Here is a 26,867-nt window from a genome sequence, read left to right as displayed (position 1 = left end):
AAAACACAGCCCTTTTTTGGGTGTAAATATTTAATCTGGGTATCAAATATTCATTGAATTAGGCATGTTTTGAACTAAAATAAAAGGTGGAACTTTGTGGTCAGTAATAATCAGGTTTTCTTACATGCACAGTTCATTTTCTCAAGATCCTGCCGCAAAACAGTACAACCACTACAGTTATCCAGAGTGTGATGCAATACTGTGCGATAGCATGGTGTCGTCCTTCGTTGAAATTGAGGACTAAATTGCCTAGATTGATACAAATTTGTTTCATGATTGTAGGTCAATGTTTGGAGGACAAGTTAACAACAGCCTATAGGAAAAGTATAGGAAGCTAGTAGTATATAGTATTTTGTCTGAGTCATCACATGTGCTAAATGGTGAATACAACATTTTGCCTTTAAGTAGACAGGGAAGTAGACTGGGGAAAGGAGGAGCTTCATTAGGGTGGATGAATGAACGTTGCTGTTGGAGAAGAGAGGAGTGTTCACTCCAGCAGACCCACTCATCCTTACCAAATTCAATGAATAATTTAATAATATCTGTGCTCTGTGCTCTGTTAGCAGGGTTGAAACATGAAATGCTGCATGGAAAGAGGTTTGAGAGACTGAAATGAGAAATGGCCAGCATTATTTGGGTAAATAAATATGAAAATCATGGACAAAACCATCTAAACTCCACAATTTAGCTAAGCTCTATGTTGAGGAATACAGTGAATATCAGTTTAGGATGTCTATGTAGAAATACTTATTCATATAAAGCCTCTTCCCAAATCCCTTATAAGTTCTGGTCTGGTGAAGATAAATGTTGGATAAAATGTGCAATGACTTTTGTATTAAAACTGGGAAACAACGTGAAGTAAATATGTTGAAAATGGCGACATCGTATGGTCAGTGTAAGTACTGCAGCTCCATTCTTGTTTGCTTGGTTAGAGAGATAAGATATCTAAATTGCACTCTTTGTTTACTTAACATATACCGTGCATTTGTTTTTATTTTTAAAGAAAGATTTAAGCTTTCTGCGCTGCAAAGAGTTTAGAATAACCACGAACTCTTAAATAAACAATATAAATCAAATAAATCTTTATTATTAAAGTCTTAAAGGCACAGGTTCGTATTCTACCCAGGGCCTACATTTACAGAACTAGAGTACATTGTTTTTTAAATACTTTATTTAGAATAATGTTTTATGTAATTTCTTTAAACATTAAAATACAAAAGAGCATTATTTAATTGTTCATGTGATAAGAAAATGACATATATTAAACGTAATAATGATTAAACATAAGCACTGAACAATGCAATAATTATTTATTTAATAATGTATTGATTTTTTTACAGAGTAAGAAAGTCTATAAATAGCAATAAAAATCGCGTCCTAAAGAATATCCCTGCTGTTACACCTCTCAGATTAATTTCAAATCTCACAATTAATACCTCGAAATAGAGTTATTTGCTTGTCTTGAGTTATATCTAAGATATCTTCTCTGATTGTATGTCTCCAAACAAAGAGCCGTGCAGCAAGACTCAGAGCAGGACTTTTAATTTGCCTTTTGGTGATCCAGTCAAAGTGCGACTCGAAAAACAAATTATCCCGCGTACGAGTCTGAGGTAGATGTGACGGATAGTTCGCTGTAGTTTACAGGACTTTTATCAGAACAGTTATGTTCAGTTGCTGTACTACACGACCGAGCTCGGTGTTTTAAAGTGGGTCTCACCTTAACGCCGCGCTGCGCGGCGCTGCTGTGTCGTTCGAGCCGCTCGGTCTGTTTATGTCTGGATTGGTGTCAGTTCGGTTAGCGTGTTAGCACTGAACTACACAGGAGCGGAGTTCAGCGTCTGTGGTCTGACTTCGTGCTATTACGTTGCAAGTAACTCAACGGTAAAGTCGTTATTTAGTAGTAGAGATACTTGTCTCGTGTCATTTGTTGTTATTTTATATGTTTCACTGCACATTTTCTGGCTAGCTAACCAGCTATGTTTTGCATGTAACACGAAGGTGAAGTCGATTTCTTGTCCGCCAGATTCTTGTTCCAATTTTCCCGTTCCACCTTAAATGGTGCAGCTGTTGCATTCTGACTTCTCGTGACATTTAAGGTGGAACGGGAAAATTCGAACAAGAACCTGGAGAATAGGAGAGCAGGACTTCAGTCTCGTGAGCGTTGATGATCAGCTGACGCTACTTCTGTCACTTACTGTCACGTTGTTACTAGTAAGTTAACAGCTACTATTTAGGTATTATGTAATTTTATGTTCCTCAGTTCCCTTTTTCCCATCTTAGGCAGGCGTGGTCAGTTTGTAATGCTGTGGTTTAATTCCTTTTACGACCACTTTATGTAAGTTACTGCTCTCCAGGTGAAATGGCAAAGAGAAGAAAGCTCTCCAGCATGGTGCTCGCATGTGAGTGGGCCTCGTGCACGTTTAAGGGGAGCACTATGGAAGAGCTTAGTGATCACATGTCTGAGCATTTGAAGGAGCATCTCGGCGATGGGGATACGATGGAGGAGCTGGGTGAGTGGATTTAAGCATCATTCAGTTCCATTTATGAGTGTAAATGAATGTCATATCATAAGCCTGGCTGTCAGTAAGACAGAAGAGCAGATCTCTCTCTGTCTGTGAAATGCTCAGAAGGGTGAACGATATGTGTAAGTGTGCAACATTATGATGCTTTTTCACAGTACATGACATTTTTATAGTACATGATAGGATTCGCGATATTTTTTGTGAGCGAACTGGAATGCACAAAATAACAGAAAAACAGTAGTGACACGTTTTGAAGGGCTATAAAACATTGTCATTTTTTTGCTATTCAAACAGGAACAAGAGAACGAAAAGTAATAATAAAATTATCGACATAATGTAGACATACAATCAGCTACTATTTGCAATAAAGTTTGTAAACTTACACTGTACACTGGTTGTTGTTTATAGGCAGTCTGTAATTGGTATAAGTCAGCTTTTAACATATTTTAAGGGTGATATGGCAACAATATGATATGACAGCATTTTCACGATGTGATACTCATCACAATTTTCAGTTTTCTAAACAGACAAAAAATAGTTCTTAATAATAGTTCTTAATTTTTTTGTATTCTTACTGCACTGAAGAAAACACAGTTGAAAAGGACCAATGAAGCTGTGCTTCCTGAAACATGCAGGTGGTCTGTGTACTTAATAACATCCACGATATGGTCAGAAAAGTATACTGTGACGTAAGGTGGCATAAATATATTATAATAACAATAGATGTTGTCATATCGCCCACCCTAATGATACATGCAGTTTAGTGTTCTAGAAGTCCTGAAGATCAACTCAGAAAAGCATGTTGTGCGTTATGACAATAACATATCGTCAGTTTACCTACTAGAACAGGTGATTGCTCAGCTGCCTTCAGCGTATTGTTTGCTAATTGTCACACTGGACTAATGAAGGTGTTTTGTGTGAAATGTTCTTTCCCTCAGATGAATACCCATGTCTGTGGCAGGGCTGTGAATTCCTGGCTATGGGAAGCCCAAATGAGCTTGTTGCCCACGCGCACTTCCACATCTTCCACAGCAAACTGAAGTTCATTGGGACTCAGCTGCTGCAGTCCCACCCAGAGCTCCCCAGCTGCACTCAGGATCTCCATAGCAACAACCTGGTCACTGACATCTCGGAGGGATTTGTGTGTCAGTGGGAGCACTGTGATGTTAGTATGAACCTCTTCAGACACATACAGACTTGCTTTGTGATGATTATCTTTAATCATCATTGATCATTAGAGGCTGGAATGAATAGCAGTGGTGGCTGCTTATGCAAATCAGTTGTTTTCTGTACCAGCAGAGCTCTTTCAACAATCCAGAGTGGTTCTACAGACATGTTGATATGCATGCACACTGCACAGAGCTGCAGCCGCTCCCCGATCAACAGCAAGCCCTCTTCTGCAGCTGGAAAGGTAGGCAGCGTACATTTAAATAGAATCCTTTAAAACCCTTAGGAGTCACAGTTACCACTGGCAACAGCAAAATTATATTGTAATTTTACATTATCTTAGTAATGTTCTTATGTCAAACCATACTGCTAAAAAGTGACTTTTCTGTCCCTTAGTTTATCAAATCAAATTAAATTAAATTCAGTATTTATGGGGCTGCTGATTTTGAATAAAACAATAGAGCAACCAAAAATAGATTGAAATGAAATAAAAGTATCAAAGTTACATGTAATCAAAAACAGTATATTGGAACTGTTGAATCCAGGTTTCATCACTTTAAAGTTTGAACTTAAAAAACCTTGTGACAAATCTAGCCTGAAACACCTCACACTCATATTGGCCCTTATTCGTCAAAGTTGCATACGGTCAGATCTGATTTTAAAATGAGAGCACACACATTTCATTGACAGGTTTGTTATTCATCAGTTTTATCTGTGGCGTATCTGTACAGTCAAACTCATGTCTGGTAGGAGTGCGTGTGAATTTCAGCAAAATAATTAAACTGACAAAAAAACATGCTTGATTAGCAGTTAACTAACCAAAATTATTATCAATATGATCTACAAAGCCAGTAATAAGAATAAACAAGAAAATAAAAGTACTAATAATAGTTTGTGCACATGGCAATCCAGTACAGAAGTAGACATTCTTATTTTACATGAACATTGGTACAAACAAATGTTTCATGTTCAGTTTAAAGACCTATCACATTGTGGTTTTGTTTTTTGCGTTGACACCATCCAAAACACAGCTAGTGCAGAAGCATCTCGCACACTGCAGTAATACATTGTTTAAAGGTGTAATTAAAGGAAATAACCACACTGCACAGTCATATGTTCTACTGTCTTAAAAAGACATTTTGCTTATTTCACATTTTATTCTTTCCAGTAATCTTAACACTTTAAAGTTTGGTCAAATTTGGTCAAACCGCTATTGGCTCACAAGCCACTGAATGTTGTCATTTTATTGGCTCCTTACTGAAACATCTGCATGAGAATTAGTTAGAATTCATGTAGATGATATATAAATGAGGTACTAGGAGGCTGGCTCTTGATTTCACACAGTGAAGCTGATTCAACATTTGCATTCAAATCTGCGTTCTTGTTTACACAGCTTTGATAAATAAGGGCTACTGTGTCCTGTCATATTGTTGATTACGTATTTCTTTCTTAGATGATCATAAAAATGACACACTTTAAAGCTTATTAAAGAGTAGCTACACCCTAAGATCTTTTTTTTCATTAATAACTGAAATGCATTGTTCTGTGATAATAATAAACACCAGCCTTGCTTGAAATGTGAACACATCTTTCCAAACTGTAAAAATACCATTTTTGTCATGGTCAGTTCCACCTCCGTAGCGCCCCTCTGGTTCAACTCTGCTATAGGCGCAGATGATGTGCCTTATTCGGAATTCAGTGCATCTAAGAAATCTGGACTCTGGACCTGGACCTGCTGAACAAATAATTAGAGGCTAGCTGTCACTGTTTTAGGGAATGTTTTACATTTGGACGCTTCTCTCACTCCCTGCTAATCGTTTTCTGGCACTACGTTAACTCTTCGGTGGCTTGAGTTAGTGGCACATACTGTTAAGCCTCAAGACACACTGCCTGATCAGAAACACCTCCCTCGTCGAAGATGGGGATGGTAGTAGAGAAAAATCGTCAACCTCATAAGACCTCTCAGTTGCAAAAGTGCCGTTTGATTCCGTCACTCCATATTTTCTGGTAGCTAATGTTAGCTATAAAAACACAGCAGCCCAGCCCACCCAGTTTCCCTCGCAGCCCCACCTCCAAACCTATAGATCACTGCAGTACCCCTCCCAGTGTGGCCCTCCCATCAGTATCGGTTGATATTCATGGTTTCAGTATTGGTATGGGAAAAGAAAAAGTGGCATTGTGCCAGTTGATATGGAACATGAATTGAATGTAAATAATTCTGTATCTCACCGTATAATTTATCTTGTGACTGTGTAAGAGCACATAAATAATTAAATAATTATATTAAATGCATAACAGTATGACTTCGAAGGGTTCAGAACAGTTTACAATATTTATGAATACTAATTTGTCCTGTTGGTAACTTACTGAGGAGTGTTAAATCATTGGATTTTAGGCTGTGATGCCTTCTTCAAAATAAAGTATCGCCTGCGGGAGCACCTGCGCAGTCACACTCAGGAGCGCCTGGTCGCCTGCCCCACCTGCGGCTGCATGTTCTCCAGCAACACCAAATTCTTTGATCACATTCAGAGACAAGCTGAGCCTGAAGGTCAGTGCGCTGCTCTTACCCTCTTCATAGTTATGCACTTTCAGTGTGGGCCAAACGTCTGGGATTTTTTGTTTTCATTTAAACCTGGAAGTAAACAGAAAGGTTTTTGCTAAATTTAAAAAAAGTAAATCGAAGAAATATTCAAGATTCTGAACTATTTCTTTTTTCTGCTCTTTTTATTGATCAATTTTAAATATTACAACAATATCCATTCCCTAATAGCTTTATACAGTCTACCCATCCCTCCCCCATCCCTGAGTTTCCCACCACCCTGGTCTCTGCCTTTTCAAAAAAAAATAAATAAATAAATAAAAACATATGATAATGTAAATGGTAAATGGTTGCTAGGCCCAGTCAAAACATGTTGCTAGACCCAGTTAAACATGTTTGCAGTTCCTCTCAGACTAAATTTAGTCCTCTCCAAGCTCAGGAAAAACATGACATCCGTCTGCCATAGAGCATGTGAGTGTAGGGTGACAGCTTTCAATCCGAGAAGAATCCTTCTCTTAGCCAAGAGGAGAGCACAGATAACTGCGTCAGCCACCTGGGCCTTGGTAGAGAGGGATTTTGCCGGGACTCCAAATATGGTAAACAGAGGGCAGGGATTATATTGCACTCAAAGGCCTCGATTCGTGAGGTAAAAACCGCCATGCAAAACTTCTGAAGCTTCATGCAAGCCGAAAACGTGTGTAATAGGATTGGCGGGTTTATTTACTACAGCAAGGACACGATGAGTTCACCTCTGAATGAATACTTACTCTGTGGACAAGCTTGAACTATATCAAATTCAGACGAGGACAGGAGGAAGAATAATTTATCCTTTTTAATGCTTTGGTCCACCAGCCCTCATCTAGTTGTACCCTGAGCTCCCGTTAAGATTCTGCTCTATTTCTAGGTCACTATTCAAATTTAAGCAAATTTGTGACATTGACAATTTTAACACCTTTATATAAAAGTCTTATACCTTCCATTGAAGAACTTGTTTAGATTAGTCTCAGCTGGATTTGATCTTTTCAAAATATGGAAAACCATATTTTCATCATTCTCATTTTTTTTTTTTTAAATAAAATAGTTTGATGTAGTATGTAAACACTGTTAAAGTTTCAAAATGTATAGTCCACTTCCCAGTCCGTAAAGTCCATATTCGAAAACTGAACTGCAGAACGCCCCATTTTGAATTCACTGTTTTTGTGTTGTCATCAACACAACTGACATCAGCCTACGTCAGTTTAGCTCTGCCCATTCACATTTAAGTTGTAAGGAGTGTTTCAGCCTGGACTGCTTTTTGAATGAAGTGCAATACAGGACAGCCAATCACAATAGTCTATATACATATTTTAGTCATTTTGACCATTTTTGGTACATAGAACCACATAACAGACTATGGTGGAAGTGAAAGGTGGGGGGTCATATATATTATTATTATTATTATTATTATTATTATTATTATTATTATTATGTATGCATGTATCTTTTGTTCTGTAATACTTGATTAGCTTCATTTCTGCAGATAGTTCCTGTTCATTATAATCTATTCTTCAAGAACCTGGGCGCACATTTCAGCTAGAGTTTGTGTGTATCTATTTCAGCATTTCACCTGCTCAGTTTGCTTTTCAAACTGAGAACTGGGATTGAGGTCTGGGGATTTTGTAGCTCAGTTAAACTGCCCCACTGTTCCATCATGTCTGCTGAACCAGTTACATACAGACACCCTACAGTCCTTCCTGTCTCCTGCTGGGACAGGAAACTCAAAGTTTGTGGAAGACTGGACTAAAATGGACAGAATTGCACAAGGCTGGTGTAATCCTTACCTGACAGGATTGTGGGTGTCACTAAGGCAGTTATATACTTAATTAAAGAAGAAACTATGCACGCAACTTTTTTTTTTGTCCAGGGAACTTACGCTGTAATGTAGTGCATAGTAAAAATTAAATAGATTATCATTTTGGTGCGTAACCGTAAGGGGTTTCTCAATATTTGGCATTTCTGGTAGTAAAATGTTTATATGGATGGGGTCCACTCAGCGCTCGTTATATGTTCCAGATTCACTGACGTGTAGGCATTGTGACAAAGGCTTTGCTAACGAGAGACTGCTAAGAGACCACGTTCGACAGCACGGTGAGTTCACCAAGCACCTCCTAAATAGTTTGTATATTGATACGATTTATGTCATGTGGATCTCTCAGCATAAGTAAAGTTAGTGTGAACTTTAAACTTTTCTAAACTGATGATTGCAGTTTTATAGATGTTCATTTTCAAAATGTGTTAATAAACAAACTGTTTTTTGCAGTGAATCACATAAAGTGTCCACTTTGTGACATGACTTGCACATCCCTTTCCACCTTGAAGATTCACATCAAGTTTCGTCACTGTGACGAGCGGCCTTTCCCCTGCGACTTCTGTGAGAGCAGGTAGCAAATTCAGAAAGAGGTCAACTTTTCCACACCTTCCACTTAGAGAGACACTCTGGTTCTGACTAGGAAAATCCTCTTCTGGTGACATATCTTGAAGATGGCAGGAACAATATCTGCATTCTGGTGGATTTTTGGGAGTGGGCTGGTTGAAACATGTTTTGTAGCAGTAGCATTAGCTCTTTGGCTTCCTACAGCATTTGCCAGCAAGCAAAAGAAATTCCCCACACATTTCAAACTAGGGATGGGACATATAAATATACAAATAGTCATGAGAGTTTAAAAAAATGAACAGTGAAATAGGGTTTTATATGCAAATTAGCTACAGTCTAACTATCAACTTAGAACTATGAGCTGTCTGAACTCTGTACAACACCGGAGGGCAGTAGAGAACCAGCATCTTATTTTTGGTCAGAGTTTGTATCTGTCTAATCCCAAGGAAACATAGAAAAACAAAGAAAAGAAACATTCTGCTGTAGTTGGCTAAAGGCTGCCGCACACCGGGTGAGAATATTGAATAATGCTTTAAACATTCGAATATCAAATTTGACTGAAATGTACATCCTTATTTCAAACTGCCCCTGAAGCAGTTGTATTTGTGTTTCTTTTTAAACATTTTTTCAGCCTTCCAGATACGTCATTAGAAGGGTTTTTTTTTCATAGTCTGGCAGGGGTGTCCCTATAAGACAGGGGTCACCACTTTCATCCAGAAAAGGCCCAGTATGGCTGCAGATTTTCAATTCAACCAAGCAGAAGCAGCAGGAGCACACCTCATATTACTAATCAGTTGTTTTAAGACTGAGATCAACTGATTAAACAAATGGAATCTAATTGTGCTTCTAATTGATTGGAATGAAAACCTCCAGCCACATCAGCCTTTGCAAATGGTTGGTGACCCCTGCTTTAAGAGGAATATGAAAAGAAGGGGGCTACTGTATTTTATTTAATTTGCTTTTGCTTTTCAGCTTCAAGAACCAGCATGATCTTAGGAAGCACATGGAGACCCATAATGAAGGAGCAGCGTACCACTGCACAGTGGAGGGCTGTGGATACTCATCTCGCATGGCTCACACCATGAACCAGCACTACAAGAGAGTACACGAGGTCAGCCAGCAGAGGGCGGCACATACTCATATTAGAAAACTGTTGGAATTTGTCCGTTATGAAACCAGCAGAAAGGGGTTTAAGGTTTAAACGTGGTGTACACTGATCAACCATATTTTTACATAGCTTCATATCTCTCATCTGCATCTCTCTAATGCTTAATTTATACTCACTGTCCACTTACGTGTTAGAATGTGTACTTCTACTCAGTGCCCACTTTGTGAGGTCCACTTACTTAAAGGTCACTATATAGGTGTACAATTACAGACTGCAGCCCGTCTGTTGTCATGCACCATTTGCCAGCTACTCTCTACCCCATTCCTCGTTGGCCAGTTTCTGACCACAGGACTGTTGATCAGATATCATTTGGGTGGGCATTGCTGAGGTTTTCACATCAGTTGTTGAAAGTAGACTACCACACAAAAATATCTAGCTGAGGGTGGTTCTGTGGTCAGAAAATGACTGTTGGTAAAGGGCTAGAGGATGATTTATCACCACTTGTGATTTCAACAGATATGCTACTTTCTCTTATTGTACACCAGTAAGGTGGAACCAAAAGGTAGGTTCTTCTAAAAAAATAGACAGGCCAGTGTAATATGTTAATTTATACCCGACAGGGAAACATGGTGTCGAGGTATAAATGTCATCTTTGTGATAAGAACTTCTCATGGTGTTACACCCTTACCCTTCACCTGCGGAAAAAACATCAGCTGAAATGGCCATCTGGACACTCCCGATTTAGGTATGGACGATTCTTGCTTTTTTCGCTGGCTACTTTGTCATATTTTACAATAAAAGTGTCTCTTATACTTCTTAGATCATTACTCTTCATTCCTAATATTCATTTCTTTTTTGTTAATAAGGTATAAAGAGGATGAGGATGGATACCTGAGGTTGAACATGGTTCGCTTTGAGACAGTGGAGGTTACAGAAGAGCTGATAAAGAACATGGCAGAAAAACGCACCCCACGCAAGGTCTCAGGGTCGAGTGGTCAGACGAAGAGGCCAGCACTGCAGGCAGAGAGTGTGAACGATGCTCCCACGCAGTCTTCGTCATACCCCTCCTCTTCCTCCTCCAGCCCTGAGCTCATAGGTGAGGCTGACAACAACGCTGCAAAGGATGGGGCCCCTGTATACTGCGTCCTAAGCCCAGTGACTGAGGTAAACGGAGAGCCAGAGGCCCCTGCAGAACCAGGGGCTGAATCAGGTGCTGTCCAAGCCCTGGCTGCAGTAGCCAGAGGGCTAGGTATGGATGTGGTGTGAGAGGCCAAATTGCACTACATGTGAGAATCAGAAACACCACAAAACAGGTTCAGTGTTAGACCATGTGTCTTGGATTTATATTGCACATGAGGTCCTATGGAAGGAAAGACTCTTGTACTTGCAGGACCTTTTTACTCTGGGTTATTCTCACTGGGTTAGTAGTTCTACGCTGTTTTAAAATTTTCTCGTTTAAATGCAGGTTTTCAGCATTTTAGAGTAATTCTTATAATAACCTCTGGGGCCTAATTGTTGCTTTGCCTCTGAAATGCATTCCATCCAGCAGCTTTTTCTCTTGATCTTTTGTTTTAGTTTTTTTAAGCCTTTGTTTTAGTTGATTGTGTTTTTATGTGGTGTATTATGTATATTTGTTTTATAGAGTTCAAATAGGGAAATTCAATTTTACATTAACTAGGATATGATCCTATTGTAAATAGTATGCCTGTTTTGAAATTTTTAATGTTGTTGATCTCAGTTGATATTAAATAAACAAAAATAAATGAGTGGAGAGTCTTTTTTCATAAAATTCTTTTAATTTTTTTCACAAAAAAGTAATGGGTCAGTCTCCTGGCGATGGATTGAGCCTAGTAGATATTGAGCACAATGAACTCACCATTGACACAGCAATTTAATGAAAGACTAGACTTAATCTGCATCCAGAAAACTGCCCAGATGATTTTCACCCCTGTACATCTCAATATTGTACACTCATTTGAACATGAAGTGCTTGGCTTGGCCTTCATTCAGGCCCTCATGCTGTCTGGCTCACGGAGCCTCTGTGTCCCTGTGAGGATGGGAGATGGATCTGTCCTGCCGGTCTGGCAGAGGGGTAGTCCGTCTGGGGGAGGCCGGCCGTGAGGAAAGAACAGGCAGCATAGAGGGTGGAGGAGCATGTATGTAGCCAGGAGGAGGCAAAGTCTTGCTGAGAGAGCTGTAGTGTGGACCGTGTGGGAGCCCTAGACGGGGGAACAGCGGGCTGGGGTAAGCTGTGGGCAGAAGGCCCGGATGGGCCAGGTGGGGGTCCAGGGATGCATGATGAAGGGCCAGCAGACGGCTCCTCTCGCTCTCTTCCCGCAGGAGGGCCAGGCGCTGCCGCTCTTCCAGCTGGCTCCTCTGCTGCTCCAGGGCCAGTGAGTGTAGTAGCGGATCCCGCGGGTAAACGTGCTGCCCCACCATGGCACGCTGTAGTGGATCAGCCCTCAGCAAAAGCTCCTTGGGAAGGGGCTCTTTTTGAGGAAGGTCCATGCCCCTGTACATATTCCGCATGGGATCCCAGTGCTGCGGAGAGTATGGCAGCCTCTCGGCTGGCAATGGACTCATCCCTATGAATGGCGCAATTAGCCGAGTCCTATCGAGGCTGTTTGGAACCCCTGTGACTCCTATAGGCACAGGAATGGATGACAGGGGTGAGGGCTGTATTCCTGGGGTCCCACGCCCCTGCAATGGTTTCTCCAAAGCTTTAGGAGGTGGCTTGACTTCGGGGGAGTCCTGGTCCTCCCTTCTCTCCTCCTTTACCTTAACCTGGCCACTTTTTGCATGAGGCTCAGCTTCTACTCTACTCTTCTTTGTCTCTGGCTCCCAGTGGGGTCCATCACTACTGCGCCTCTCTGCTTCGACCCTCTGTTGCTTTGGGGACAAAGTATCCTCAGCAGCAGATTTATCCTCTGTGGGATGCTGGTCAAACTTTAAAGCCTTCTCTCTTTTCTCTTGTTGGCTCTCTTTGTGTTTTTGATCCTCTGGCTCTCCACTTAGATTAGGTAGATCCTGTGTTTGCGCTCTCTCTTTGGCTCTGTCCCTGTCCTTTGGCTCAGGAGTCGGGCCTCTAGAAGACTCTGTTTGCTTGTGACCCAGTGGGCTAACATTAGCAGGTGAAAGGCGTTTCCCTCTTGTGTCCCTAGAAAGGAAGTAAATCAGCATAAGTAAAGCAGTATCCAGTATATAGGTTTCTGACATATTCTCATTAAACATCTGTGTTTGATAAAATAGATAGAGTCTGAAACCTTTCATGTTCTTCTTTGTTGGGTAGGCTGTCTCTTTTGTCCAGTGCTCTGTCCAGCGATGAAGCCTTTTCAGGTTCAGGGGCTCGAGGCCACACAGGGGGTGTGGGGAAAGAAGAGGGTGTTTGGTGCAGTCTGTTCCAAGGCTCCTGAGGTCCTACAGAAGACAGTGCTGCCTTGATGTCTTTGCTGCCTTGTGTGGAACTTGGTGCTGTTGAGGATTTGGAATGGATATTCACTTTCCTGCAGGCCTTTGCACTTATAATTTCTATACATCCGATGAAATACATTAGAAAAGCATAATAATAGCAGGTTTTATTTACTCACTTATTGTAGGGTTTCCGAGTCCTCCGAAGGCTGTGGAACTCAGTGTTCCCAAACCGCCAAAAGCAGGTGGCTTGTTAAGAGACTCTACACAACAAGAACAATTCATGCTTTTAACAGCATCCATTTAAAATGTTGGCCAAGCATGAGTCACACTTTAACCACATGGTAATTTACTCTTACCATGATGAAAGGGTGGGGTGTGCAGGTTGGTGTGAGGGTGGGGCAAATGTCCATAGGGAGAGACTGAAGGGTGTGTTGAACCTGAAAAAGAAAACAGTCATCTTGAATATGAAATAATTATTGCCTTTTGCTTTGAACAATCAGTAATTGCTTGTTTTTCCTTGTTGTGAGTTCCTCAAACATTTTGACCAGTGGAGAAGTACTCCTGAGATCAGTTCATCTGGAGTAATTACACACAGCTAATATGGATATGATGACATAGATTTATCTGATCTTCACTGAGCGCTGAAATACAGTAGACTCCGATAAGAAGTGCCCATTAATGTCGATCTGCCCTTGTGTCTCTGGACGTAACAGAATCTCTGATACTTACCAGCACTGGAAAAGATGGTGGAAGGGCGGGGTAAGTCACGCGGCTGCTGGATCATTCCTGCGAAGCCTGAACCAGAGGGTCGACTCAGGAACTCTGGCTTTAGCCCAAAGTCTAGCTTGTGCGGCTCAATTTGCATCTGTTTCTGAAATGCGCAGACAAGAGAGGGGTTCTAGCATGAATGATGAGAAGCCAAAAAACAGATCTGGTAAACACAGATGGAGGAAGACAAATGGAAAAATCCTCTTACTGCAAAAGAGAGATAAACACAATGAGAGTCATGCTATAGTGTTAGTAAATATACCTTTATTTTTTGCTGATGGTGGTACACCTGCCATGCAATGTGAACATGCATTGCACACCACTTCCCTGGCTTCTGTAAGAAAAAATACATTTAAACGTTTGAATTTTTTATTTGAAAATGTTACTTAATGAAAGTTCATTGATTGCATGTTTTGTACGTCTTACCTTCGGTGTAGGGCACACTGAGTCCAGCAGCTGAAAAAAGATAAGAGTATGAAATATTTAGTCCTACTTACTTTATAATTTAGTTTCCTTTAAATAACCCTACGTTTTCTTTTATGTATTGTTTAGTCTGAATGTTTTGTTTCTTAACTGAAGGTTTTTAAACAAACCTCCTGACACAAAGACTTTTACATTTTATATCGATTTAGATGCTTACTCTGGTGTCCTTTTGTATGAGTGGGCGGGGCATTGCTCCAGGTCTGGGCACTATATCAAGTGGGTTAGAGGCCTGTCAAAACAATAATGTGGTAAATTCAAACCATAGCGCTACACATATTATGTTGAACTGATAATATGTCTGTTTTTTTCCAAGCATGGTTTATGAGCACAATTAAGTTAAATGTATTTACATAAAACCTGAAATCATACAAATGCTCTTGGACACAACAGAATACTATAAACTGGACCATTTTGGCTCAGTATATAAGCCATCCTATAAAATTCCTCACAACACAGTTTGTCTCCTTTTCTTCAGCACTTCTAAGCGCTAATGATGTAAAATTACAGTCAAATATAATTTCAACCACTGGGGCTTTTCAATTTATGATAACTACATATCGTACATTACTCAGAGGTGATATAAAACAGGTAGCTGTGAGGTTAGTCCATTTGTGCTGTACCTTGGGCTGGAAGGCTCCCTGCAGAGAGCTGAATATCCCTGTTGGAGGCACCACGGGAGACATCCCAGGCATTACTGACGGGTAGGAGTGGAGTAACTGTAAAACATGATGTGGCAGTATATCATTAGTCTGTGAGCACAGTAACTGCTGGGTCAGAGTGCTAATTTCCATAAAAATAAGCTGTAAAGTCTCTGAACAAAAGAGCTGTTCATAACAATTTCAGTGATTAATGAAAACAAAGACAGACTTTGGTCCAGTCAAACTTCAAATAAAGTTATATAAAAAGTTCTAGGAACTGTAGAAGTGTAGTTGGAAACAAATGCAGTGGGTGAATTTGACTTCAGGCAAACACGTACTCTATTTGCAATGCAATCACTGCGACTTACACTGTGCCTGTGGAAGGAGTCGACCTTTGGAGGGTATTTATCGAACTGAAAAGAAGGTAAGAAAATATGTTACTTTTTATACAGGAGCGACCCGGTTTAAACCATGACACAAATGTGCAATAATAATCACAATAAATTCTACGTCATACATGCTGCACATAGCAGAGCTCATCATTATCCTCACTGCTGAAACTAGGCCTGTCATCATCATGGCATTGTAGCTGATTATGAATTGAATTTAATTAATTAACAAATTGTTTAATTAATTATTATTTTGCATGCAAAGTAAAAGCCTAAAGAAGCCAAATTGGCTGATTCTTGCTACCGAGCTGTTGGTACTTAGTTCATTCCAACTGATGAAAGACACGACTTGAGCTCAAATAAACATCACTCACTGCTGCCCTCTAAAGATGTTATAACAACAGCCAGAAGACAGAGATTTTGTTGGTTCTTTACCTAAAAGACTTGTCTTAATAAATTTGCTTTCTGCTTTCTTTAAAGTAAACATATGATTGTGAAAGCTAGCAAATGAAACAGCTTAAATAACTGCGATCAGCTCAAACAATTTCGATTAGGTGATGTACTAACAGTGACAGGCCTAGTCGAACTCTAACAATATTCATACTACTATAGTCACATTCTAATGATCAATCTAGTCCTACAATAAAATCAAACTCAAGTGTTTACATTCAAAAACAGGTCTATTGATAAATCAGAATAAAAAGCAGCCTGTTGGCTGCCCTGAGAGTACTCATCCTCACATGTCTGGCAGGGGTACGCACCAGTGGTGCCGCGGGGCCTGGTAGGATGGCGGGGTGGGGGAAGGGGGTGAAGGTATGCTGGTGTGTGTGTTGGTGCGTGTGTTGGTGTTGGTGCTGGTGGAACTCTGTGCGCAGGTAGGCCGGCGTGGCCAGCGCCGCTCCTCTATCCACACCTTGAGAGGCCAGAAAGCGAGAGTTCAACTCCTGACGCAGCAGGTCCTGCTCTGTAAATTAACCACCATGCACTGTTAGTACATGAACGTTGAAACATTACTTGCCTAGTTGTGAAGAAGTTGTGAACATGTGGTGACATACCTGTGTAGGGACCTGCAGGAGAAGGACCTGGCACCGCTAGAGCACTTCCTGTTAACAGAGGGGGAGGAGGCAGGGCTGCAGTTGGGGAGAACATGGTGCAATACTGCTGAACCCAGGAGCACCGAAGCTGTTATGTGATAAGAACAGCCTTCCTTCCAATTGTTCTGGTGCACAGTTGGCTATGCCCTTCTTGACTTTTCGTGAAGGTCCTACTGTTTCCTTAGTCTTTCTCCTGTTGCTGGAACAGCTGACTTGACTCTAATCTTCTTACCGTAGTACCTCCAAACACACTTTTGTCTGGTCTCGCATTTGCACAGGCAGCGACATCACTGATACCTGCAAAGAGAAAACGAATCCTATGAGTGCAAATATTTCATGTCCTTCAATACAACCTTGTCACACATCAAAATGCATCCACCTTCATATTGTTTACTGCTGTGAGATCATCGCAATGGATTAATGTCAATACGAAAATACATCCAGTGTACTCAAACTGCATTATGGGGAATAATCCAATTTAGGACAAGGCCACTAATAATCCACTAATTTCATTTGATAACATGTCATTCCTAGAAAGGATATTAGTATAATGCTATCAGTTAATGTTGTTAAACAGGGCAGAGCATGTTGCAGCAATGCAGCTAGGACAAAGACAACAGGGTGCGAGGAAAGGAGGGCAGGGCATGTCATTTGAAAAAGCTAATAAAACAGGGGTTAAGCAAAATAAAAGCGAGCCTTTCTCTTTTATTGCGGTACCTTTTCCATGGCATTACACTGCCGTCCTCTTTAATTCTGCTTCGCTCAAAGTAAACCTAGCATTTAATGGCTAATGTTGGTGTCACTTTGACATTTACTGGACCTTCCCAGGGGTGCGCCAATGGTAAATGCAAATGGGGTGGAGGACTGAAATCCCAAGAGGATTGCCGATGTATACAACCTGCAATTACCTCCTTTTGAATGCCACTCATGCACATGAAGATAAGCAGTAAATCTCCTTTGTGTGGAGCTGTCAATTCGGGCCTTTTTCCCCCCTGGAGCCTGTTGTATCTGGAGTGAAAGGTCTTTTGAGAGGTCCATAATGGATGGTTAGGCTCTCTCAGAGTAAAGCTTCTTTTGGGAACACCAGGGGTCCATGGAGGAGGGAGCAGCAGGAACAGCTTATTCCTCTCTGCGGAGCACCAGTTCTCCCCTGGTGAACAGTTTGTATTGAGCAGGGTGATGCAACCACAGGGGGTAAGCATGGTAACGCCAAGAAGAACAGCAGACAAGAGTGCTGCTGCCTGAAGGAAAGTGCTATTGTGCTATAAAGCGTGTGACATAGCATGCGGACCATGCTTTGTACCATCTACAACCAGCAGTTGGTACAAAATAATAATCTTATGCAAGATGAAATAAGCCACAATCAAGGATTTGTGAGGGCGTTTTTGTTTTTAAAAGTTTACTGCTTATCAAAACCAAAACATTTAAGATTATTTTCTATTCCAAAAATAGCGGTTCTGCTCTATTGTGAGCCAACACCATGAAGGCCTTTCTTTTATTGTTTAGGTTAGAGCTTTCCATAAATCCAGTTCTTCGCTCTGACAGTTCATTCTTCCATCTATGTATTCCTAAAGGAAATATAGCTAGTAAAACCTTTTTAGTGGGTTGGGAAATTCAGTGCCAGGGTTACCATTTTCTCATGTTGAAATTCCTGATTAGGACTTTAAATGCTTATTTCCAGTTTGAGTCATGGCACATTAATGTTCTTTTGATGCAGGTTAGGTATTAGGGTTAAGCTTCTCAAGCTGTCAGCCCACCAGCAAATGCGTCTTCCTATTTCAGTTGGCACCTCTCTTGTCCAAGCAGTTTTTGTCATTCATCAACCCCATTACTGGGCTAAACCTTCCAGGCATGCTGAGTCTAATGGCCTAATCCCTCCATTCACACAAAGGCAAGATTAGCCGGAGGTTAAATACTCTTGTTCTTTAAAATTTTTGTCCCAGTCGGAGTGCCAGGGAAAGCTCTTAATCTTGTGAAGGAGCAGTTGGAAGAGGTTTGTGTGTACACAAAAGAGGCGCAGGAGGAATCAGGTAGGGTTTTGAGGTAAGCTCCCAGAAAGGCAAGTCGGAAAGCGTGTACTGTGGCGATTGTTCCGGAGCGGACGGGGGGCAGCCCATAAATCATCCGTAACATCACGGACTGTGTACAGCACAGGCCGAGAGCAGTTGGCGAATGACTCAAACAGAGAAACAGTTGTTCTTGTGCGCTGACAGATTCCCACGTTGCTTTTAGCTTAGTTGTGAATGAAGCCTAGTCAGCTAAAGGTACATCTGTTCCACAGCACCACTCATAATATCCAGTAACATTTGTCCAACATCTGATGATTACACAGTGCTACCGCTCTGCAGTGCAACGGACACTGAAATATTCCCTGGCCAAGCAGTTTCCACAAGCTATACAATAACCTTTGATCTAAACTTAAGGAAGTTGAGACAACGGAGTAACTCATAGGTAAAAGAAGAAAACAGACCAAAAAGAAAAGGTGACACATATACATAACACATACCCATTAAGGGCCTCACTGGTTGTTCAGTTGAGATAGATCAACTTTGAGTCCTCCACAGCCATCCAATGAACTGCAACCTTTGCAGCTCCACAGCTTGAAGTGAGGAAACTTCACCGTCCAGCGAGTTTAACGAGCTGAGTTCCAGAAGCTTACCTTCACTGGACTTCTACGTTTCTCAAACAAGGCACCAGGGAACAAATTCTGCATGTACCACTTCTGTCGCAAAGATCACACTCTGTGGTGTGTAGGGTAACTCACAGACTAAGCGAAGACTTCCTTTATGTCTGCCTCTCTCTCGTCCTTTCTCTCTCTCTCTCTCTCTGGCAAGTAAACACGTTCTCTCTCCCCTGCTTAACACTAAGCCTATTGGATTGCGAATGCACCACAGAAAGCTAGCAACAACAAATCACTACATAAAGGGCATTACGTTCCTAAACCATAAATAAAAAGAACCGTTTTATTAAGAAAACTTTACCAATAATTTGCAGTCACTCTCTTTTCTGCAGTGATAAACAAACAAAAAAATGGTAATTATAGCCAGACCTTATGTGTGCATGTGAGACAACTGTGATTAAAAATGACATTCAATAAAACACACCATGTTATTTGAGTAAGACACCCCCGGCATTGAAGATAATCCCTTCACAATGCACGATGTAAGACAGCAGCCATGAAAAGAGCACATGAATTGCGGCGAGCAAATCGTCTGTGCCAGGAAATAGGTGAGTGCGCTGGCATTGAGCTCTTTCATTATTTAGTGGTCAGGTTTCTCTCAGTTAGGGATTAGTGGCAGTGATGTAGGGCAGGCATGCACACAATAGCTGTCAATGCCTATGGGATGTGTCGTACCGCCTGCTTCCTAGAAACCAAAGCCGCAGCGCAGCAGTATAACAATCTGCTGCGCCGAGGACCCTGGAGACTCCCTTTGCTCCTTAGCTATAATGGATCGCTTTAAAGAATGACCTTACAAATGAGGAAGGAGCCCGAGCTGGGCCGGGCCTCGTCTGGAGTGCCAACGCGGCGGGCTGCTGGAACAGTTGCTGCTCTAATATGTGTGTGCTTAGCTGGGGCGAGATCTTAACGCTCGTAAGTTAGGTAGTCAAAGTATTTATTTGAGCCGCGCTGAAAGCTCCAAACGGGCAGCTGTCTTACTGATCTCTCAACAGAGTTGACCCTGGCTGCGCACCACCCGCCCCCCCACCCTCTGCTCATGCCTAGGCCCAGCTCAGGTTACCACAAGAACAATGTGAACCCTGTGCAGGCTCCCCCATCTCCCAGGATCCGCCAGCACTAACATTCATACCTATGTCTGCATTGGACAGGGAATTAATATATCATGCTGTGGCCTTGGATGGGTTCTTTCCTATGTTTCATTTACAAGCCAGTTGCAATTAAGGCGGTTTGAACATTCTTAGACTCCGTGCCCAGAAAGAACCGAAGAAATCAGTATGCATTCCTGCCCTTACAACCACAGACCTTTATAAGAAATCTCCAAACAGTACTGAAAACAGAGGAGATTCCATAGATGCTACACATTGTGTTGGAATAAAATACACTTTTGACATGATGTGGTATGTGAATGTGTTTTAAAATTACGCCTCTCACCTATTCCCATTAAGTTGTTTATAGAGTTATGTTTCACATTACAATTTTTTCCACCATAGCTATTCCACCTCAGTATGTATTTGCAGCAAATGAACAGGCTATTCATAGCTTCTAAATGATGTTTGGCATTCAACTGCATATTGATTTTCGCATTCAGAGCTAGGGTTATGAATTTACAGAGAGGCCAATACGCCCCCAACCCCTTGCTTCAATGTTTTAGAACATTCAGTGGCAGTGGCAGGGCTGTTGTAAATCCCAGAGTGCAAATGTTGGACTTGTGCACTCTAAAAGCATTAAGGTATGCTTTTAAAGAGCTTTTCAAAAGTCCTTCCCACAGACTGTCTGCAGGCTATTTCATTCAAATGAAAATAGAATAAACAAACAGCAGGATTTGGATTGCAGCAACACTGATGCACTGCTACCCTTTACACCTTGGCTGTGTCTATATGTACCGTTCAGCGTTCTGCTCCAAAAGCAGTAAAAGAACAGGAGCGCGAACGCTCTGGAATGTCCTTTTTATACACATTGTTAACAGAAGTTACAAAGGTGAAAAAACCCTTCCGCTGTAGGCCGTTGCCACATGCTGTGACCAATACCGAGGCCTGGGCCAAAGACAGCTCCACAAATAGCCCCTCTAGTTATTCCAGGCAGTGACAAGGTAAGACTTCAGCGCTGAGGGAAGCTGTCAGCGTTTGACAGCTGGGTGTCAGCCAGGCGGATGAGCTGTGGCGAACTCCTCCGGGACCTTACTTTAAATGGCACCTCAGCAGAACCACCATACCGAAAGCATAGATACGTTCTCAAAGTCAACTCCACACTAATGTAACCAGTCCCACCCTCAAACACGGCATGAACTCAAAGCTTTAAAAGGCTTGGATGCTTTAGAAAGCAACATTGTCAGTCGCAGAACCTTTTTTACTGCAGATAACGGCTGCACCATTTGACATTACCTAGCACAGCCAAAGGACATTCAAAATGAGGTCATCCAAAAGGTTAAGCACTAATTATTATACCATGAATGAGTATTTCTGATTAATAGCTATCTAAAGATTGAGGTTTAAAAATGCTAATCTACACCACTGTGGCTCCAAGAAACGCCGTCTTATTAAAAGTGAAATCCACGAACTACCTGGAGGAACGGAACCATCTAATCGCCCATAATTGCGGCAAGTGTCCTTTAACTCAATTGCATTAAGACAGCTTACGGCTAAACAGGCTTCCAATGACACCAAAGGATGCAACTGGATACATCTATGAAAAAAAATGCTTTCCAGTCCTCCACTAAAGTCAGTCTGAGTGCCACTTTCCACCTTTAGAATGTGCAATGCAGCATTAAGTGACAACTAATGCCTTGAGCCTCCTGGTCGTCTTCTCCAAACGCAGGAGGATTCTATATCCACTGACTCATTTGGGGCCCCTGGAGGAGCCCCAGCCCAGCAGGCTAATGCACACCCCTAACACCTAAATCCCAGCAGGCCTTGCCACTGCTGCTTGGGGTCACTGACCAGGCCTCAGTTCCTGCTGACATATGTGCTAGACAGCAGCTTTTCAAAAGCACTGCCGCTAACTTAAAGACCCAAATACCATTAACTATCGCTGGTAACTGTATAAACATAATCTGTTTAAGTTCTTAAGTGCTTCTTTTTTGATCTCTTAAAGAGCAAAGACAACACGAGGCAGACTATAATATACAGAAGCGGTGGTCATACTTACCTCTTATGAATGTGCATTAAATGCATGGCAGCATTTATCAAAATGTCACGATTAATGCATTCTATGTAAGTAACCTTCAATAAGGTTGAAGCGATTTACAGTAATGGTGCTGTCCTCCAATCCCATTATCTCAGGGATTACTGGCACACACTTGGCTCGGGTGTACACACGTCTTTATGTTATCCTGAGACTAACTGGTTAACAAGCTAGTGTGTTTTGCATCCTTGCACTCAGTCCAAGGAAGTTCTCACCATGCCATCTGCTCAAAGCTAACAGGAGACATAACGTTGCTGTATTCCAACAGCATTTAGGCCCACAATAACAATACAGCCAAAACAGGCTGTCAGAAAAACACGTTTCACCTATATGGTTCTCTGGAATATGTAACCAATACTTCTGCAGCGAGGTCAAACAAGTGGGCCTTATTTTACAGCATACAGAAATATATCTATAAAACACCAGACACCCCATGCCCCAGCATGTTAACATCCTTTAGGGGAGGGCTTATGGTCTCACAAATGACCCTGAAAGGAGTATATCATTCAAAACAATCAGCTGGTCTTTAATGCAACAAAGCTCAGTTAAGCTTAGTGCTGACCGATAGATCGGAATACTGTGACACTGACACGCCGTGATATTGCTTTTGCGTTTAAGCGATAGTTTAAGGATACTGATCATGATATATATAACACAGAATAGAAATGCCCCTGTTGTCAAAGCGTGTATTTTTGGGCTTTTTAAATTCTTTTCTGTGCATTTTTTTAAAGGTATCCATGACCTGAGAGTTGACCGTAAAGTATGTAATTTGCTGGCTGTTTTAGATTGTTTTCAAAGAGCAATTCAAGGTACATCTAATGAAATCAACAGCTCCCTTTCTTGAAATTTTTTGTCTACGGAGAATGTTTACAATATTGTATAAAGCCCCCTCTGATGTAAAAAAGCAGCCTTTATGGTTAAAGAGTTGGTGTTTTGACATTATCAGTACTCAGGACGTATAGGTTCTTTAACTTAACTAATGCAAACTTAAATACCATAATCTGATATTGAAATTTATCAATATCGCTCAGCACTAGTTAAGCTCTGTCTCTGGTTATGAAGAGGCCAAATAACTCACCATAATGAGTAACGAGTGGACGTTATGTTATGAGTCGAGTTCTGGGGAATGCCATGCGCTACTTGGAAATCTGTGCTGATAGAGACTGCAGAGGTGAGGACACTGTTACCAGGTAATTGGGTTTACATGATCCTGTAGGCTAACAGCTTCACGTGTTGTTTTTCTCTCTCAGCAGCAGAGAGGGTTCTGTTCATCACTTTGCCCCAAATATCATACTGTCCCAAATAAAGACAGTGTACAGCTGCCCACTAAATAATGAAGAGATGTATGAAGCAAAGCAATAAAATGACACACATAACATAATAATCATAATGGAGTGAATGGATGTCACATGGTGTGAAACTCTAAACCACATCATAGTTTGGGAAATAGGTGATAAAATATATAACCTGCCCCAGATTTTATTTTCTTGTTTATGTTTTATCTCAGTAATCAAACTACATAGTTTGTGCCTCATAAAAAAATGATGGCATGCTTTGATTTGATGTGAATGCTCTCTTTCACCAGAGCCCCGCGAGCAGGCAAGTAAGCGTCTGTTATGCAGCTCACTTAAATCAACAAAACAGGAGATACATTTCTAATACTGCTACCCTTTGTATCCACAAGAGAGCACTGTTAAGATCCACTGAAAAATTGTATGTGCATTATTTATGCCAAAGAAAGTTATCACCAAGCACTGATGCACCGATTTCGAACATAAAAAAATAATTTTATTATTCAGTTTCATTACTGCATTACAGGAAATGCATCGAGATATCTGAAATCCCAAAGTCCTATCATCTCACGATCCGGCAATTAAAAACAGCAGGGAAGTCATTAATTTCAGCTCTATTCAAGTTAAATGACAGTCAAGGACAGTTGAATCTAAGGGCGTTTCTTACTAGCAATCGTCATTGTAGAATAATTCTGGATTTATTGGCAATTTGCATCATACACTTCTACTGTCAAGTTTATTGTGAGGCAGATAACCAGTAGCCTAACCGTCAAAGATACGAACCTCGCCTCTTTTATCTCAAAAAGTCGACTTTCAGCTGTAATCAAGAAGCCATTTAAATGAACAGGTTTAGAAACTTCTCTGAAACCGTATGATGAAACTAACTAGCTAGGTTAGCTAACTCACCCAGTTCGTCGTCAGAGTGGCACAAAGCGGAGCAGGAGGAATAGGACGATCCCTGCGGGACACCTCGACGGTTTAATCCACAAAACACAGAGCAAAATCCACCAAATAAACCAGAAGGAGTTCTTGGACGTTTTTCTCCAGTTCTTTTACAGCTAGAACTGCTCCAGCACACCGCTACGGAACTACGAATTAGTTACAAGGACTCCACTTGCGAAGTCAGGCAGCTGCCACTACGCTGTTAGCGCTTATCCTGTACCTCACTAACGTGACTGAAGAAAGATGTTTGTTTTTTTCAGTCACCGTCGTCTACCGGGAGGAGAATTCGTATCCATTAAAATCCATCGAGTGAAGTAATGCAGGAGAGCTGTGTTTCTCTTAAAAGCGATTAAATCCGGATTTACTGTAAAGTTGGTTGACGATAAACTGTCACTCGGCCCAACGGTCGACGAGAGAATCTCGCCTGCACGCGGACGTTCTGCATTCCACCTCTCAGTCTCCACCCTCTCTCTCTCGCGCGCGCTATTTTTCTTTTCCCGCCTGTATTCCGACAAGCCCCACCCCTCTAGCGCAACGATTGGCTGACTGCGTCCCATGTTCTGCGCTGGGATTGGTTGAGAAGACTGGCTTGCCGTATCCAGCGTCCTCCTGCGTGTGGATTGGCTAAATCTATCGAGTCCCGCCTCCTCCTGCGCTAGGATTGGCTAATAGTTCACACTTTCGAGAGGTCCTTAGAGTATGAACTGCTAGCCAGCCCTAGCGCTGGAGGAGGCGGGGTTTGCCGCAATATGGGTGGGAAATGAAAGAAAACAGAACGCAAGCGGTGTACTCCACCATGAACAACAATCACCTGCTCTAAGACTTCGCCCCTTTTCAGTCTCCGTCGACTAGAACTGTCCTCCTGATTACAGAGGGAGAATAAGCAGAGGGGGAGTGCGGACAGGACCGGAATGCTGATGAGATGCTTCTGACTCACTCTAAAATGAGAAGTTAAGTCTCTGCTAAGTGAGACGGCGTCAAGTCCAGGTAATGGTGGTGGGCTGGTGTGGCTCTAAGAGCTCTGTTGATTGTTGGGGTACATTATATGGCCAAAAGTATGTGGACCCCCCTAATTATTGAGTTCATGTGTTTTACCCAAACTTATTGCTAACAGATGTATAAAAACAAGCACATAGCCATGCAATCTCCATAGACAAACAATGGCAGTATAATAAGTCATACTGAAGAGCTCAGCAATTTTTTAAACGTGGTACTGTTGTACAATTCCACCTTTGCCACATGTCAGTTTGTGAAATTATGCCCTACTAGATCTGCCCCAGTCTACTATAAGTGCTATTATTAGGAAATGAAAGCGTCTAGGAGCAACAGCAGCTCTGCCTGGATGCTGTTGGATGCAGCATGGAAGCTCACAGAGCGCATGTAGTGCATCAAAATGGCCTTTTCTATGTTGCACTCACTACAAAGTTCCAAACTGCCTCTGGAAACAACATCAGCACAAGAACTGTGCATCAGGAACTTCATGAAATGGGTTTCTAAGGCTAAGCAGCTGCAAACAACCCTAAGATCACTATGCGCAATACCCAGCATCGACTGGCCTCTTAGTTTCAGTGAAGTGTAATGTTAATGCTGCAGCATACAAAGACATTTTTTATTTATTATATGCTTCCAAATTTATGGCAACAGTTTGGGTAAGACCGTTTCCTGTTCCAGCATGACTGCCCCTGTGCACAAAGAGCGCTCCATAAAGACATGGTATGATGATTTTGGTGTGTAGGAACTCCAGTAGCCTGCACAGAGCCCTTACCTCGACCCCACTGAACATTTTTGGGATGAATTGGAACGTCAATTGTGAGCCAGGCCTTCTCGTCCAGCATCAGTGGCTGACCTCACAAACGCTCTTTTGACTGAAAGGGTAGAAATTCCCAAAGACACACTCCAAAATCTTGTGTAAAGCCTTCCCAGAATAGTGGAGGCTGTTAGCTACAAAGAGAAGCCATATTAATGGCCATGATTTTAGAATGGGATGTTCAACAAGCACATATAGTGGTCAGGTGTCCACATACTTTTGGCCATATAGTGTATATAAGCCTAGATACATCCTATACACCTCCATTTATAAATGGCTACATCCTGGTGTATATATAGCACCATGAAATAATCTTGCTTGACTTACTATAATAAAGGTGTCCGTTCAAGCTGTTGGTTATTTACTGGCTACATCCAAAAACATACTTTTATACAAAGAACTGTCATGGCATTGTGGAATATTCTTACTAATCA

General features: G+C 41.6%; 2 protein-coding genes across 11 annotated transcripts; one reads left to right on the top strand and one right to left on the bottom strand.

Annotated features, from left to right (window-relative positions):
* The first annotated feature begins 1,568 nt into the window (after positions 1–1,568).
* On the top strand, positions 1,569–11,515 carry zgc:112083 (uncharacterized protein LOC550461 homolog). Of its 7 annotated transcripts, none has more exons than XM_036560249.1 (11): positions 1,569–1,881; positions 2,097–2,211; positions 2,341–2,510; positions 3,461–3,687; positions 3,819–3,933; positions 6,085–6,237; positions 8,281–8,355; positions 8,528–8,648; positions 9,614–9,752; positions 10,370–10,494; positions 10,616–11,515. In XM_036560249.1, the coding sequence occupies exons 3-11, from the start codon at positions 2,360–2,362 to the stop codon at positions 11,013–11,015; spliced, it is 1,506 nt and encodes a 501-aa protein (XP_036416142.1). In that variant the 5' UTR covers positions 1,569–1,881; positions 2,097–2,211; positions 2,341–2,359; the 3' UTR covers positions 11,016–11,515. The 7 variants fall into 7 exon arrangements, with proteins under 7 accessions (XP_036416142.1, XP_036416138.1, XP_036416173.1 ...); XM_036560245.1 differs by having other exon boundaries at positions 1,999–2,211; XM_036560280.1 differs by lacking the exon at positions 2,097–2,211 and having other exon boundaries at positions 2,355–2,510; positions 3,822–3,933.
* auts2b (activator of transcription and developmental regulator AUTS2 b) lies at positions 11,300–25,084 on the bottom strand. Of its 4 annotated transcripts, none has more exons than XM_036560214.1 (13): positions 24,591–25,084; positions 16,494–16,829; positions 16,179–16,402; positions 15,418–15,462; positions 15,032–15,127; positions 14,569–14,640; positions 14,355–14,384; positions 14,191–14,262; positions 13,890–14,031; positions 13,517–13,597; positions 13,337–13,420; positions 13,013–13,220; positions 11,300–12,906 (listed from the first exon to the last, which is right to left on the bottom strand). In XM_036560214.1, exons 2-13 carry the CDS (start codon positions 16,585–16,587, stop codon positions 11,778–11,780), a joined length of 2,277 nt encoding a protein of 758 aa, XP_036416107.1. In that variant the 5' UTR covers positions 16,588–16,829; positions 24,591–25,084; the 3' UTR covers positions 11,300–11,777. The 4 variants fall into 4 exon arrangements, with proteins under 4 accessions (XP_036416107.1, XP_036416123.1, XP_036416127.1 ...); XM_036560230.1 differs by having other exon boundaries at positions 14,191–14,259; XM_036560234.1 differs by having other exon boundaries at positions 16,200–16,402.
* Positions 25,085–26,867: the final 1,783 nt, after the last annotated feature.

The sequence above is a fragment of the Colossoma macropomum genome, unplaced genomic scaffold (assembly GCF_904425465.1).
Source record: "Colossoma macropomum unplaced genomic scaffold, Colossoma_macropomum, whole genome shotgun sequence".
NCBI classification, from domain to species: Eukaryota; Metazoa; Chordata; class Actinopteri; order Characiformes; family Serrasalmidae; genus Colossoma; species Colossoma macropomum.
This window is presented reverse-complemented; position numbering and strand designations above follow the sequence as displayed.

Coding starts and splice junctions, on each gene's coding strand:
- zgc:112083 (XM_036560256.1), top strand. CDS start 2,360: ATGGCAAAGAGAAGAAAGCTCTCCAGCATGGTGCTCGCATGTGAGTGG. Junction 8,649..9,613: donor TGCGACTTCTGTGAGAGCAG/GTAGCAAATTCA, acceptor TTTGCTTTTCAG/CTTCAAGAACCAGCATGATC. Junction 10,495..10,615: donor TCTGGACACTCCCGATTTAG/GTATGGACGATT, acceptor TTTGTTAATAAG/GTATAAAGAGGATGAGGATG.
- auts2b (XM_036560214.1), bottom strand. CDS start 16,587: ATGTTCTCCCCAACTGCAGCCCTGCCTCCTCCCCCTCTGTTAACAGGA. Junction 15,463..16,178: donor TGCGTACCCCTGCCAGACAT/GTGAGGATGAGT, acceptor CCTTCTTTTCAG/TTCGATAAATACCCTCCAAA. Junction 14,263..14,354: donor CAGTGTGCCCTACACCGAAG/GTAAGACGTACA, acceptor TTTTTCTTACAG/AAGCCAGGGAAGTGGTGTGC.